Raw genomic sequence first — 16,175 nt, forward strand, 5'->3', positions numbered from 1 at the left:
AAGGCATCTTACAGAAAACCTCCCTCAGATGGCAAGAGATGTTTGCTGTAAGGTAAGAACTGCTTATTCAGGAAACCCTGAAGAGGATGCTTAAATATCAGCTCTGTAAATTACAAAATTAATACTTTGACAAAATAAACACAAAAGCATGCAATTCATGTTAGACACCTAAATTTACTTAATAGGTAAGATAAGGTCTCTTTTTTTATTATAACTGACCTCTTCCGATCTGAAAGCCTGCTTCATATGAGTGTACTTCAGAAACCTAAAATGAAAAAAAATGTATGCACATCAGCTTTTATACTCAAAACATGTTTTGCAAACCAGTGTAGGTAATATACAAAAGAAAAAAAAAACTCTTCCAGTAACACAATGTTTATTCTTCATTACCTTGGCTCTGAGTCCCTACAGGAATACTAAACATTGCAAACAATTCTATTTATTTGATGCCAAGAACTAAAATACATTCGGAAAGGTTTAACAAAAATTTTCTTAACCAGACTTGTTAAAAAAAGACACTTCCACTCAAAGACAAATCATAAAAGAACATTCAAAACCAATATCAAAATCAGCTTTACATGGGTGGAGCCTAGATGGCCAACTGAGAGCAGTGAATTTTGAGAGCTCCATAAACTAGTATAATATAGGAAAATGTTATTATTTTCAAGTTTAAAATGTCATAAATTTAGAAGTTATGTACTCACCATACGTTCCCATCCGATGTAGGTACACTCATTTTGATGCAACCTGTATAGTATCCGGATTCGGATCGATCCGGATTTTCAAAAACAGGCTCCGGGCTCCTCGCTCCTCCCTCTACCCTCTCTACCTTGCTACTTGCCCTGAGCCCTGACTGACCTCAGATTGAGTTTTACTATACTGACTGTACTGAGAACAAAAGCAAAAAATAAAATAGGATGTATAAGGGGTCAGGATGGAGGGGTGCATCAAAATGAAGTCACCTACTAGATGGAGATGGAAGTGAGTACATAACCTATAACTATGAAGTAGTAGGCAGACTATTTGTTCTGTAAACCTGTGGGACAGAAGGAAGCTACCTGAATCTTGGGCGAATGATCCATCAAGGATGTTTCTGGATGTTTCGGGCACCACTGAACGAGATCTAAAGGTGTCTGACACTTATAATGAGAAATAATGAAAATGTAAAGGGTGAGTGAGGAAGCCAAGTAGGCATCTTTGCACACGGACTCAAAGGCGGCTGACGGCTTTACGTGGAGCGGCGGCTGTAGAGAAGACCTGCTAGCCGAATCTAGCAGAACCTACCTAAGCCCGCAGAGTACAATTAGCATAAGCCCTCGATATGGTGACAGCAATCCACCTCGATGTGGCTTTGATTTAATAACCAGCACTTCAAGCTGATTAAAGGAGGCAATGATCTGAATTGCCTGTGACCAGCCACTGTTTCTGTAAATAAAATAACAAGGAAAAAAACACATCAAGGAATGCAGTTTGTATTCTCCTTTGTTTGCGAAAGAGTTGAAGAATTGGTTGATATTGAGGATGAATTGATATTGATTGAAAAAGAGACCTTTGAGAAGAAACACACCCTAGGCCTCAATTCAGAAGGTAAGGCTGCTTTGACGATAGAGGAAGGAGTCTTGACACTCTTCATGGTTCAGTGATAGCTCTTCTCTTCGAAGGGGAGTGATGAAGGCACTCTTCTGGCAGAGATGCTGCAGGGGTCGAAGGGTCTTGCAGTAAGGGCTTCGAGGGAAGGGGCATGCAGACCAAGGTGGCACTTTGGAAGGGAGGCAAAGGTGGTGACTTCTCTTAAGAAAGGTTTTAGCTCAAAAAATTTATGAGGTCGAAGCGCCATGAGGGGACCTTGGTCATGATGGCTGTCAAATGTACCTTGATCGCGGGATTAATGATTGATCTGGAAAAAGAATAGGTGATCACAAATCCAACAGGCCTCTACATAGGTGCTGAAAAAGGATCAAAACTTGAGAATCTTCAACCAAATAGAAACCGCCCATCCAGATACTCTCGGATATCCCTCATGATACTGCACAGTGGAAGGTTCCACTAGGGATGGCTATGGACCGGTGATGAGGATACCGAGTGAGATGGTCTCATGGAAGGAGCCAGCCAAGCTGTCAAATCTCAGGATGCGAGGGTGGGACCGTGGGTTCAGGGAGGATGGGAGATGAGATGAGAATCGGAGAATCCAGGGTGCTTTGGTTGATGAGATCCAGCCAAAGGAGACAGGGTCTTGAGGAGTCAGCAGGGGCAATGAGAATCATTCCCCAATGAGCCAAACTGTGCTTCTCGACTGTGGCCCTCTGCATTAGAGGTAGCATTAGGGGTGCATAAAGGACTGGAGAGGCAAGCATGCACAGGCCAAGATCTTCTCGGGATTCCCTGGTCTGGGGAGCAGAGCCAAGAAAATTGACGAGCGGGCGAAGAGGTGAGAGTGCAAAAGATCGCAGACAGGGAGGCAAAATTAAACGGGCTTCAAATCTTAAGGACTACCTGAGGATTGCGTTTGGGAAGATGAGGGGCCGACAAAGGCTTAAACCTGGGTGGAGCTGATTTTGTTGATGTTTCCCCGGAATGACATGTTGTGTGCGTGAGTACAAGTCCCGGGAAGGAAATTCCAGACTCTCAAGGCCTCTGGCCTAAAGACTCCTGCCAGGATTTCATCCCTGTTTGTTGACTTGTTGATGTTACCTCATGTTGGAGTTCTGTCTGTTGAATAGTCCCTCCCTGAAAGTGTTGCAATTTGTGCTTGCAATGCTCATGCACCGAGGACTCCTCATTTCAACATTTATGTGGAGTTCCCTCTGCCCTCACAAACTTTCACGTCAGATGGCCCCCCCCACCCCTGGCAAGAGGAGGCAAGAAGCGTCCGCGGTCACTGGATGCCTACACAAAACTGAGGTCCAAGCTGGGTCCGCTGTCAGAGGAGTCACCAAGAAGGGAATCCAAGCTGAATCCTTGCACGTTTTGCTGATGTTGGGGAGGAGTTGAGAGGGGACTGACTTGGACCACTGTGACCAGAAGGGTCCATTGAAGAACCCGCATGCAGGGTAAGAAGCACTGCCATGAAGCGGATAGCTGCCTCCAACAACCTAGGGCCCTCAGGAATGAAGAGCAGTTGCAGGATGGTTGCAGGACCGCCACTTCCCAATTGAAATTAGGTGGAAGGAAGTAGTCTTGACCTGCAGGCTCGTCTTTCCTCCTATGAGAATCTATAACTTGTGTGGGGTGGGGCTGCATTTCTTTCTCCCAGTTGACAGTGATGCAGCAGGATGGCCAGCGAAAGGAAGTAACCCCTGGGCACAGAAGAAAGGGCTAGTGATGATGCAGCTCGATGGGCCCCAGATGCGGAAGACTGAAAAATCGAAAGACCCTGGATCCCTTGGTCTCACCCGGGCCATGCCAGTGCCTACTTGGTTGGTGAGGGTGAGACCAAGGGTGGACAGGAAGGGAATTCAACTGATAGAATAGCAATGCGAGGCGGGAAGGCGGAAGCTTAAGAAACCTCCCGACCGCCTGTCCATGTAAAGATAGGTCGAGCGTCCCCCGGTCGGAGCACATCATCCAGAACTCCCTCCAAGAGGGGAGTATAGATTGAAGGTGACCATCGGAACTTTTGCTTGTTACTGACAGGTTCAGCAGGGAAAGATCTAGTAAGATCGGCCCTTAAGTCCCCCGCTTTCTTGGGCACTGGAAGAACCTGGAGTAAACTGAGATGGGTTTTGGATCCCCGTTTATCCTGGATAGTCCCAGCGTGCTGCTGTCCGGGATTTGCAAGCCTTGGCTCCCCCAAACTCCTGGAACTGCTGGGAGAGGCTGACAGATCTATACCCTTTGCAGGGGAATTGTATAATGGCGATCTATCAAGCCCCCAACGGTCTGTTGCTATGGACCTCAAGAAGTTAGGGTGCCGACTCAAAACTCTCCCCAGCCACGAGGAGGACCTTGTGGCAACCCTTCAGGGCTGCTGCGGGTCTATGAGAAAAAGGTTCTTCTTCCTCTAGTTTCCGCGAGCCCTAGACCTCTAGGACGACTAATTTGTTGTCCTCCAGACTGCAATCTGGATCATCCTGCCGTATAGATTCGGGTTGGAACTGCTGCTCTTTCACCCCCTCTTCTTTCTTGAGAGACCTCTTGGGGGTACTGAGCGAAGGGACTCCGAGAAGCGATCCCGGGCTTCAGTCTCTTCCCGCCTCCCCGCCTCATCTGTAGAATGTGCTGTTTTGCTTGCCAACACAGCAGAACCAAAGGCAGCCCCGCTCGCTAAAGTATGAAATGAAGGGCTCTGGCGACAGTGGAGTGGCGGAGCCAAACGCCTCAGACAGGCCTTCAGGCCTGTTCGCTGGCTCACGGTAGGCGTTAAGCAAGCGCGATAGATCCTGATAGCGGCCGCCTTAAGAGTGGCCAGGCCTGCTCTCTTGGCCACTGCTTGTCCTCACCGACATGGGGGAGATGGATCTGCGGCTTTCCTTGCCGGAGCATGCGCTGCATCCTGATGGGCCAGCTCCTCGGTAGTTCAGCGCCAGGGAGAAGAGCTCTGAACTGAAAGCTCACTTCCCAAAGAAACTCCCATCGCTGCCGGACCTCTTGCCCGAGGGGCGATGAGGGAGGATCCAGGGCCTTGGACTCTGGCTTCCTCTGCAGGATATATCTTGGTATCAGAGGATGGGCCTTTTGCTCCACCCAGATCGGTCAAGGAGGCGAAAGGAGCCTGGGCTCAAGGACTTTGGCACAGGCTCAATTGCATTCCGGGTCCAACCACGCTTCTGATGGAACCCGCCCCAAAGTGGAAGGAGGTCCACGGAATGGGGGGAAGAACAGGTGGGCAACCTTGGGAGGGTGCTCAAGCCACTGATGTCTCCAACAGGACCACTTGGGGGCAGAATGGGAGGGGATCCTCAACATTTCCATTCCTGATCCAAATGAGGTCCAGAATGGGAGCTGATTTGGACCAGGACCCTTCATCCTTGCCCTTGTTCAACGGACTCGGTCCAGTCTTGAGGCAAATGACTCGCAAAGTCGGTAGCTCCTTTGTCCGAGGAGTACTCTTCAGCTGGATCGAGCAAACTGTCGATTACTGGGACATCGGGAGCCATGTTCAGCACTTCGGCCCAGGGAGCCTGCCGTGGGGGCACCGGCTCCGAACCGGGCCGAGGAGCCTGGGGGATCCGAGGGGCTCACGGGATGGGAACCAGGCTGTCCCCTCCACCGGGGAAGTCCTCGCCAGTGCCCTTTCCAGAGACCCGTCGGATCGATCCGACACACGGGATGGGGTAAAGGATCGGCCACCGCTGGATCCGAGACTCGGATCGAGGGGGCGCGAGCGAAAGATGTTACCAGACCGGTGTGAGTACCCACGATCCGACTCGGCTCAGAGGCGCGGACCGGGCACCCGGGCACTTCGGATCCGGGCGAGGTCCGAGGTGCGCCGACCTATCGGAGCTGGGGACCCACCCTGTGGGGTCCTCTGCCCCCAAACCACAAAAAGTCGAGCCAATGTGGGGGGGAGCCGGAGGATCGAGCGGCATGTCGGGGGTGAGGATGAAGATGGGGGGAGGTCCTTCTGGTTTTAGCGAGGCCTGCTGGGGTGGTCATCATCCGGCCATACGAGCTTCACTAGAAGGCAAGCCAGGTTCAGTCGGGATGGGCCAATCGGTTGCCTCCCAGAGCCAGGAGGACCTCGCTGAAGGGTTAGGAGATCTGAAGCCTAGAAGGAAGACTCTCGCCGGGGAGGCTAGCCGCAGGAGGAGGAGGGATTAGAGGCACAGGAGAGGCTGCCTCTCAGAGGAGCCGAACTAGAGGCTTCTCAGGGGCCGAAGGTGAGGAGCCGAGTGCAGAACAACCTTCTCTTCCTCCCTAGAAGACTCTCCTCCGCATCTTAGAGGGTGGCTGAACCCCGAACGGGTGTAGTGGTCTGGGAGTACTGCTTGTTGAGAGCCCAGCCGCTCCTGCTGTTGTAGCCAGCGGGGGTTGAACCCTGCAAAGCTCTGGCTCCGCCCTCAGTTGGTTGAACAAGTGCACAAAACACAGCAACCAGATGATCCCAAAACACAGCTAAAGATGAACGACGAGTGGAAATCCGGAAACACGACAGATTATACGTGTTAAACTACATTTAGGACAACAAGCACCCAACCATCTATAGATAAACTACTAAACTACATAAATATCAATTTTGGTGGAGATATACAAAAATGTTCCTGTCAAGTAACTTGGAGATATATTGAGTCACCAAATATGAACAACTCCAAGAATTCTCATCCAGATGCTGCTTTGAAAAAAGAACTGCAATTGATGACATCTACCTTACAGAAACTATCTTTGAAGATCGATGGCTTTAAAAATGACTTGGAAAACCTCAAATTAATTTCTCAAAAGCAGACTGATACTCTTAAGGAACTATTACAGCAACACCATACAAAAACAAGTGTAGAGACTTCTCTAAATGACACTGAAAGGAGACTCAGAGGAAGAACTCCAAAAAGAATTTCTGCTTAAACAGAATACATGGCTGCTTGACAAAATAGATGACTTAAAAAACAGGGAAAGGAGAAACAACATAAGGATCTTAGGTCTGCCTGAAAACACTGAAGGAGGAGACATTTCATTCTTAACCTGGATTCCTGAATTTTTAGACGTGAAAGAGGGACTTTCATTTGGAATTGAAAGGGAGCAGAGGAAATCTGCTTCTAACTCAACAAATACTCCACCTAGATCCATAGTTATAACATTTCCTTTATTTCTGGACAAGGAACCAATATTAAAATCTGCTTGGAGAAAATCACCCTTAAAATACAATCAAAGCCTGATAAGGTTTGACAATGATTATTCTTCAGAATACTAGAACAAAGGAAAAAGTCTGGTCAATAATAAAACTGTTAAAACAAAGCAACATTAAACCACAGCTGGCCTTTCCAGCCAAGAAAAAAATACTTTTTGCCAATGAGATGAGAACCTTTAATGACTTGGAAGACGCAACTATATTCATCAAAAACAACATAATGTCTATCCCAGAAAAAATTTAATGGATGGCCCCTACAATTAAAAGAATAAAATAAGCAAATCTTTGGACTGATGCTGCAAAGAAGAAACAAAAAACTGACCCCAAGATAGCTGTCCCAAAAAAATAACTCTTACAACTACATCTCAAAAAAGTATCAACTGATATGGTACATCACTTGTCATCTCTTTTTTTTTTTTTTTTTTTTTTTTTTTTAAATAAAAAGAGGGTTTCTTAAACAACTGTGAAACAGTAATGATTTCTTCAGAATGTTCAAAGAGTCCAGTAATTCTTCACAAAGGTAGGTCAAGATGGGTTACTAGTTACACTACATACAAGCCAAACAAAGCAACATATAATACAAACACAGAAGTTTCTATTCCCCTACTTGAACGCAATGAATACTTATCTTGTTCATTTTCACTGATTTTACTTATAATTTAAGTAATTAACTAATTCAATGAGGTACCATTCATCAGAGTTCAGACTCAAATGTAACAAATTAACATCATATATAATAGCAGTAAAAGTACAGTGTTTTGAAAAAAAAATGCTGTCATGGAAACTAATGCCTTCTTCAGTTAAAGTATGATTTAGAAATGTCATGTATATCCTGGTTAAGTAATAGTAGCAAGCTCTTAGTACAAATGTCATCATTCTGTATAAATATAGTTAAAATCAGTTATGGCAGGTATCATAGCTACGGGTGCTGTTTGATCAAGCCTGATATGGTGTGCATGGATGCAGCCTTGTCTGGCAGCTAGCACAAATGTCATTATTATTCTGTCTAAGCATAGTTAATATCAATTATGGCAGATATCATAGCTTTGAGTGCTGTTTGATTAAGCCTGACGTGGTGTGCGCGGAGCTGCTGTATGTTGCCGCTTTTGTCTCCGGGAAGCTGTGGGTTGTGGCTTGCGATCGAGGTTTACTGATGCTTATGTACTAGGAATAGACATTTGGTGTTTTAGCCTGGATCCAGGGGAAGGGGGTCAGTAAAACTGTGATTTGGGATATTTGGTAGACAATAGTTTGTTTATACATCTGCCAAGTGAGAGGTGGGAAGGCTGGAAGAATGTGTTATCACTTGTGGCGGCTTGCTGGGAGTTTTTTTTTTTTTCTAATTTGTTTTCTCTCAGTTCTTTTCCTGGCTGCTGCCTAACTGAAAGGAAGGGAATTTAGGCTTTAAGTTGCAGTGAAGTGAAGCTTTGCATCAGGTGCATCGTGAGCCTCTGGTATGCAATACACAGACGCACAACAGAAACAAGACGCTCCCAGGTTGCTATGGTACTGGAGACAGTTACGATGTTTATTGGCTCTGAGGAATCTCCGAGATGATTCTCGGCAATGAAGATTTTGGTTTAAAAAAACAAAATATATATATATATATATATATATATATATATATATATATATATATATAAAATAAAAGGGCCATTCGTTTAGCTCATTAAGTTGATTCTTGATAAAAAAATAAAAAAAATAAGTGCAATTTTATATTTAAAATGTATTTTGGTCCAAACATATTAAGGACTTGCATAAGACTGGAAGTCTGAGTTATTGTGAAAGACTAAGAGCACTTGGTCTTGTGCAGAACCCTTTGCAGTGCTCTGGGAGGTGAGCTTGCTCGGATGTGTTGGGCATATGGGGATAGCTGATTCTAGGGGTGTTTGGGGTTGCTGGGAAGTGCTAGAGAGTCATCAGATTTCCTTTGTGGAAAAATCTGTGGGAATGGAAGATGTGTTGAGTGGTTCACTGGCAGAGTGGCCACTGCATGGAACAGGACAAATATTGGTTTGGATAATTTAAGAACAGCCTGGAAACACACCACATGAACTAGTGAATGGTATTCTGGCAAAACTGGATGGGGATTGTTGTCTGTGCTTGAAGTACTGATACGTGTGTATGTAAGGACGGAAATATGCTTATAACAAATAAGAAATTAGAAGGGTCTCATAATTTAAAGTCTATGGACTATACAAATATGCTCGGAAGGAGCTAATAATAAGAATAAGCATTACAGCTTGTGGTCTCTCAAATAACTAAGCAAAAGCCAAAATAAAACACACACACAATAGTTATGCAATGTATGATTTTAGTAAATCTAGACATAAAACATACAACTGTCACATAAGATGAAGCAGTCTGCTGAATTTAGATATTAAAGACAGGATTTAATAACATGGGCTTATGTATAATAACACTGCTGTCTTAAGTTGTCATACATGACATGCACTACACTGAACATCAAGGGGAAGCATGATGATTTTTTTATACAAGTAAATATGCATAACAAGTCATGTAATTGCTTTAACTTGAATTGTAGTTTTTGTAACCCATCTTGACCATATATAATACTTAAGTGGTTATGTTTTATACATGAAATCAAACTGACAAAAGAGAAACAGAAGCCTGAACTTGAAATGTCACAGAATGTAACAATCATTCTGAACAAATAATATTAAATTGACAACAGACACTCAGTTTAATAACAAGGGCTTGTGTATAATAAAGCTACTGTTTTAACTTGTCATAAATAGCATACACTATATTGAACATCAAGGGGAAGCACAATGATTTTCTCATATAAGTAAATGTGCATAACAAGTCATACAATTGCTTTAACTTGAATTGTGGTCTTGTAACCCATCTTGACCATATATAATTCTTAAGCTGTTACCAAGGTAACTAATGTTTTATACACGATATCAACCTAACAAAGTTGTTCAAGGGAAATAATAGAAGCCTGAAACAGGAACGTCACAGAATGCAACAATCACATTCTGAACAAATAGTATTACATTGACAATAATCACTCAGTTTAACCTTTGCTGATTATACAAAATAGAATGTTGCCATTTAAATCTAAACACTTTTTGTACGTGCCATAAAATGGCAATTTATGAATATGGAAAGGGAACTTGAAATCATTAAGCACAATAAGTGAATTTGTTGTTTTTAACCTATAATTTCACTCATTTTATAATAAGAAATGACATATGAAAATCCTTGCGTGTAGGAAATGGGGGAAGAGGGATACACTGAGAATTAAAATACACTAACTTTCATCAGTGTTCACATAAAACAAACTTGTTGCTTTAAATAAGTTAGCAACAAAGTGATTACTGAAATGCTGGCAAACAATGAAATATAACTTCTGATATATCCAGTAAAATACACTGTATTATAAACATTAGGTATAAATATTTATATTAAGTAATAAGTTTTGAAAGACTTCATCAATAAGGGTGAATATGTTAAATAACTGTGTGGTATAATCTTTTACTGAGGTTTTATATATGATGCATCCTACTTTATTATGACTGAATTGCTTGTCATCTTTCATGTAAATATTAATTGCTTATACAATAGGTAGACATTTATATTGTATTAGAATTCTGTCTAATCTACAATAGTACTATATCTGTTCAAAATAATATAAAGATTGCTTATTCCCATTACAACTATTCTCCATATGATAATTCAATGTATGGAGCTTAGATGTTCTGAATTGTCAAGGTATGAGTGATAATCTGATGGACTTAGGTTTATCCATCATATTAGGACTGATTTTCATTCCATGGCTAGTGCGGATCTCAGTTTTGTTAACATTTATTAATTTAAATTTATTTCACAAAAACATTTTTAGTATGCCTGACCAAAACATTTTTTTATTGGTAAACACTCAAAGTACAAAACTGATAATTTCCTTTAAAAGCTCAAACATATACTTTATAGTTATTAGAGGAAAATGTTTAACAGTGACAATAAAACAAAAATACATAGTCTAAATAATCTAAGATGGATTTAACTTTATCTTTAAATAACAATGGCTTAAACAATCCTAGCAAGAGATCAAATCTACTGAAATATTTAAAACTGAACAAAGCACAAATAGTCTTCCTTCAAGAAACTCATTTCAGAACAAATGACAATTACAAATGGAATCCTAAGGAATATATGATATTGGCACAATCCACTTATAAGACAAAGACAAAAGGGGTAACAATTTTATGGAAAACAAATGTGATTAACCCAGAAATCATATACCAGTATGAAGATAAAGGGAGCCTTATGGCATTAGTAATAGTTAAATATAATAACAGAATATGGACCCTAGCCAATCTATACTGGTTCCCAGGCATTGGAACAGGAACTGTTAAAAAAAAAAAACACTTGGATTTCATTTCCAATAACTATAAAGGCAACTTAATATTAGGGGGAGATTTTAACTGTATAGTTGTTATTTCTGAAACTACAAATAAAAGTCTGCTGCATACATCTGCTGTATCAAAAGCTTTAAACAAGTGGGTAGAATCATTTCATCTTGTAGATGCTTTTAAATTTAAAGAATATAAATCTTTGTTTTCTCATCAAGATCACATATTTGGTACCTAAACTAGAATAGATCAAATATTTGCTGCCCATGACTTACACTCTAAAATCATTAATTTCTCAATCACTCCCTGCCCCTTTTCAGACCACAATTCATTGATACTAAAACTTCAAAATGGGTACAAACCATTAATCTTTAACTCCAGAATTCTAGCATATATAACTAAAATTAAAGAGTTCAAACCCTGGTTATTATCTGAATTACAGTTCTTCTTAGATAGTAATTACACCACAGAGATAAACAAAATATTGATACTGGACTCATTAAAACCTTACATATATATGGTAAAGCCCTAACTTGGTATAAAAAAAATCAGAAAATGGGATTCTGAATTATTAGATCTACAATCCAAACTTTTGTCAGTAAAAGCTGAAAAAAAAATCAAAATCATTTGGAGATGAAAAAGAAAGTAGAATTATTAAACAATAAATACAACGAAATTCTAACACACAAAACTAGTTTAGCTTTAGTAAAACTAAAAATTAATACTTTGGCCACTTCTCCCAAATATCAACATAATTTATCCACAATAATCAAAATGCAATCAAAAGCTAATAACATTAAAAGTATCTTCCATGAAAAGGAAAAAATGTCTCAGATATAGGTGACATTCTTGATACCTATCGAAATCAGTATATGGAACATTTCCAAAAAGAAAATATACATATCAATCAATTAAATCTAGACAAAAAATGTTCTAATATAAAAAAAAAAAAAAAACAGAAAAATTAAAACTAGATCTGCAAGCACCCATATCCTACAAAGAAATTACAGATACAATAAAAGAGAGCAAAGTCACAAAGAACTGTCCACATAAAATATATTGAGAAATTAATTCCTGGGAACAGAAACGGTTTGTTGGCTCCAATGTATCAAATAACTAAAAGCTTTAGACATGCAAGTAATAAAAACATACAAAATTCCACAACAGGACTGGCTAACTTTACAGAGTATTCTGTCATATTCGCAAGATTAACGTAGATTAACGATTCTTCATATAAAGAAATATCTAAATTTACGAAATACATATATGAAATCATATATAATGACTGACATGGGAAACAATATTTCAAAATTTTACAAAATATTGACAAACTATAAAACACCCAAAACCTCATATTGAAGATATTAAAACAAATATCTTATCAATAAAATATACATCCGTTACACAATACTGGAAAGTTTTTAATTGGAAATGCTTGCACAGAGCATTCTTAACCCTAGACAGAATCAGTAAAATTAGTTTTTCTATAAAAGGAATATGTTGGAGATGTAAGTACACAATGCAGATTAGAACCACATTTTCTTTGACTGTGTTAAAATTAAGTCATTTAGGAATAGTATTAATAACTTTTTACAAGCTTTAATGAATCATTTTATTTAACTAAAGGTCTTGTATTATTAAATGTGAACGTAGGTCCTCATTTGAATAAGTCAAACATGCATCTAGTATGGACTATACTTGCAATTTCAAGGAAGTGTATAGTAAGTAGGTGGAATACAAACACAATACCAACTTGGGAAGACCTCTACAGCCTAATGAAGACTACAGCATTACTGGAAATTAAAATTAAAGAACTAAGAATTTATCCAAAGTAATTTATCAACAACCGTTGGGGAAAAGTCTCATCGTTGATTGACACTATACAATAATTGATCAGACACTCTGATAATGGATTGGACATACTTATAAACTGTATACATTAAGATCTGTTATAGTGTCAGGCTAATGTAAATAATGTACATAGTTATTCAAGACGTTATGTATAATACTATGGAATTCATTCAAATGTATTTGAAAAATAAAAAAAAAAATTGAGAAGAATCAGCTTTACAGGCTTATGTCAAATGTAATTTTCCATTCTTAGGCTAAAGCTAGTAGCTTTCACACTTACAAAAACTTTATACTTTTTAACTGCCCTCTAGTCATAAACAGTCATTTTACCAGGATTCCATCCTCAATATATGCACAATTTTTATTTGTGTTTTCACATGCAAAAGATGCATTTTTCCTGCATTTAATCACCAAGCTTTGATAATTTTAAATAAATCAACTTACTATTCAACTACAAAAGCTTGTGGCTGACTGACTACTAAAGTGTGTAAGTGAAACTGTAAAGAGGTGATGAAGTACAAATGTTGGTATCCATCATTTGAAGTGAGTGCATTTAGCCAAAGCAAAAATAGATTAACATACTGTGATTGGCCTTTTTTAAGAGTGTTGTAAATGTGACCTCATTTAGAGTGACAGACCTGTCCGACTTGTGACAAAACGGCTCTAGAACAGCATTCTAAGATCACAGTTACTAAATACTCTCAAATAACCAAGCTATATCATATAATTTATGGTAGGATGGCCGCAGTGGTGTAGCGGTTAGCGTTGCTGCCTCACAGCAAGAGGTACTCAGGTTCGATCCTCAGCTGGGGTGCCTTTTGTGCGGAGTCTGCATGTCCTCCCTGTGGTCGCGTGGGTTTCCTCCGGGTGCTCCGGTTTCCTCCCACATCCCAAAGACATGCTGTAGGTGGATTGGACAGTCTAAATTGGCCCTAGGTATGAGCGTGTGTGCCTTCTGTGGAAGGTTGGGTGCCGGGCTGGCAACTTGACACTGTGAAACTCCACTGCCAATCATGAGCAGACAGGTGCTCCGCTGTGGCAACCCCTAACCGGGAAAAGCCGAAAGAAAAAGATCATATAATTTATGGTAGCTGTAACTAAATTGCCTTGCATCAAATGCAATATGCCAAAAGCTGTACTACTCCAATTCTCTGTGATTACCCCTAGACACTATAATAATCAGCTTGCGACAAACATTCACACTTGCTTTATTTAAAATGATGCAAAGCACACAAATATAAAGAAAACATGCACATTTTTACAGGGAAACAAACAAAAAGTCTTGAATATTTAGTCCAACAAAAGACAAAAAAAATAAGTTAGCTGGCATAGTTCCATGGCAGAGGGAAGGAGCTAGAACCCTTACTATGATCCAGACACTGGGGCTGGCTCGATTAAGCACTCCAGCACTGCATAAGCCAGGAAGTAGGAAGAGAGAAGGGGTATGGGCCTGCTCTCCATTCCTGGAGGAGGTGTCTGCACACACCCAGAAGTGCACTGGATGGTGCTGTGGAGTGGAACAGGCTTACTTTAAGACAGCAATCCTTGTGTAAGTGATGGGCTATCCTACTTGGGCAGCCCAACTGCTAATTCCTCGCTAGTACCTAGCACAGTGAACACATGACACTGCTAGGAAGAAAACCAGAAAAAACATCTGAACCGCCAGGGTTGCCTAGATGACTACTCTCAGTCAGCTCTTTGTCCTCTAATGGAAATGAACGAACCAACCGACTGAGGAAAAAATCTGAAAGGATGACTACAGTGTGTTTATACCAGTTTCTAGCTAAAAGTTGACTGAAGTCCCCAGCTCTGTGATAAAGAAGAATACAGTACTGACTGCACCACAGATGACCAGAGTTAGGACAGCATCTAGGGAGATGGAAGAGTTGGGGTCGTGAGGACAGGAAAAAATTGATATACAGCTCATTCACCCAGAGGAAGGAATTAGTGGTTTCCAGGCAGCCACAAGTGTTCCTATTCAAGAACAACTTGCACCGTAATCAACAGTTACCGCTGAGAAAAATGTGGGCTTGGTACTCAGAACATGGTAGTGGTAGTCTTTGGGGATGTACGTGTACGAGTGTGCATGTGTCAGTCCTCGAACGTGTTTGTCACTGTCATGCGGGAGATCATGCACAGTTTTTCACTCACCAATAACCTGTTTAATCCATTTCAGGATCACGGGGGGAGAAAGTCCCTAACCCAGCCCTTAATGAGTATAAGTTAGTGAAATAATACCTGAATGGGGCACTAGTTCATTGTAGGATGCATGCACGCTCACAATCCCTACAGGCAATTTGGAGACTTGCCAATTCACTTATGACATCGTCTTTGGAATGTGGGAAGAAAGCAATGCACCAAGCAAAAACTCATGCAGACAACAGGCAGATGTGCAGACTGTGCAAACAGGACACTCCAGCAGTGAACATGCTGTGAAAAAACAACACTAGCTACTGTAATGCTCAAGGTATACAATACCTTGCAACTGGCAAGACGTTGGAACCAGTGTACATCATGATGAAGAAGAATACTCCAGTAAGATAGAAACGAGTTAACTGAGGGTTGTCTTGCATGATGTGATGAAGCAATATGGCAGCTTTTTCCACAAGGATGGGGTCAAATGTAAGTAAAAGCTGCAACAACAAAAAAAAAATGAAATTCATTTTTATTGAATATGTATACTCAAAAAATCAATACTGCTTGCTTTAAATTGTTTCTCCTGCAGTCTCTTTCTAAATAATTAACTGCAATGTTTTGTTTTTTCAGAATGAAACACTTTTTATTACTAAGAAATGAAAATGTCAACTTCCACAAGTAATGTTTCACTAAGGGCTCCAATTCTACTGTAAAAATGCATAGTTACAAATTTGGTAACAATCTGTCTTGGTAATAATTATCCTTTACCATCTGTTTGACCCGTGACTGTAACCGTATTAACCAAGCACTTGAAGTAATCCAATGAAATTCCCACAATACTGACCCCACGTTTCAAACACACTACATGCAAGTTATTTCCTGAAGTTCTGCAAACAGAAGACAGCTTTCTATCATAATACAGCAGAGATCTGAAATAAATGTGTCATCTCACAAAGGGATAAAAGGTATAATTAGCAAAGTCAAAAACAGTTCAGAAAAGTAGGGCAACATTCCGGAAAGGTTAACAG

At 40.7% G+C, this 16,175-nt stretch overlaps 1 protein-coding gene across 1 annotated transcript in view; it reads right to left on the minus strand.

Moving 5' to 3' along the window:
• Positions 1–16,175, minus strand: part of DNAJC13 (DnaJ heat shock protein family (Hsp40) member C13) — a gene marked incomplete in the record, with an annotated part of 3,140,357 nt that overhangs the window by 1,155,255 nt on the left and 1,968,927 nt on the right. Inside the window, 2 exon segments of the mRNA XM_044066722.1 lie at positions 220–265; positions 15,490–15,644. Coding sequence (XP_043922657.1) covers positions 220–265; positions 15,490–15,644 — 201 coding nt within the window.

The sequence above is a fragment of the Protopterus annectens genome, chromosome 3.part1 (genome assembly GCF_019279795.1).
Source record: "Protopterus annectens isolate FY-2018-M chromosome 3.part1, PAN1.0, whole genome shotgun sequence".
Classification (NCBI taxonomy): domain Eukaryota; kingdom Metazoa; phylum Chordata; order Ceratodontiformes; family Protopteridae; genus Protopterus; species Protopterus annectens.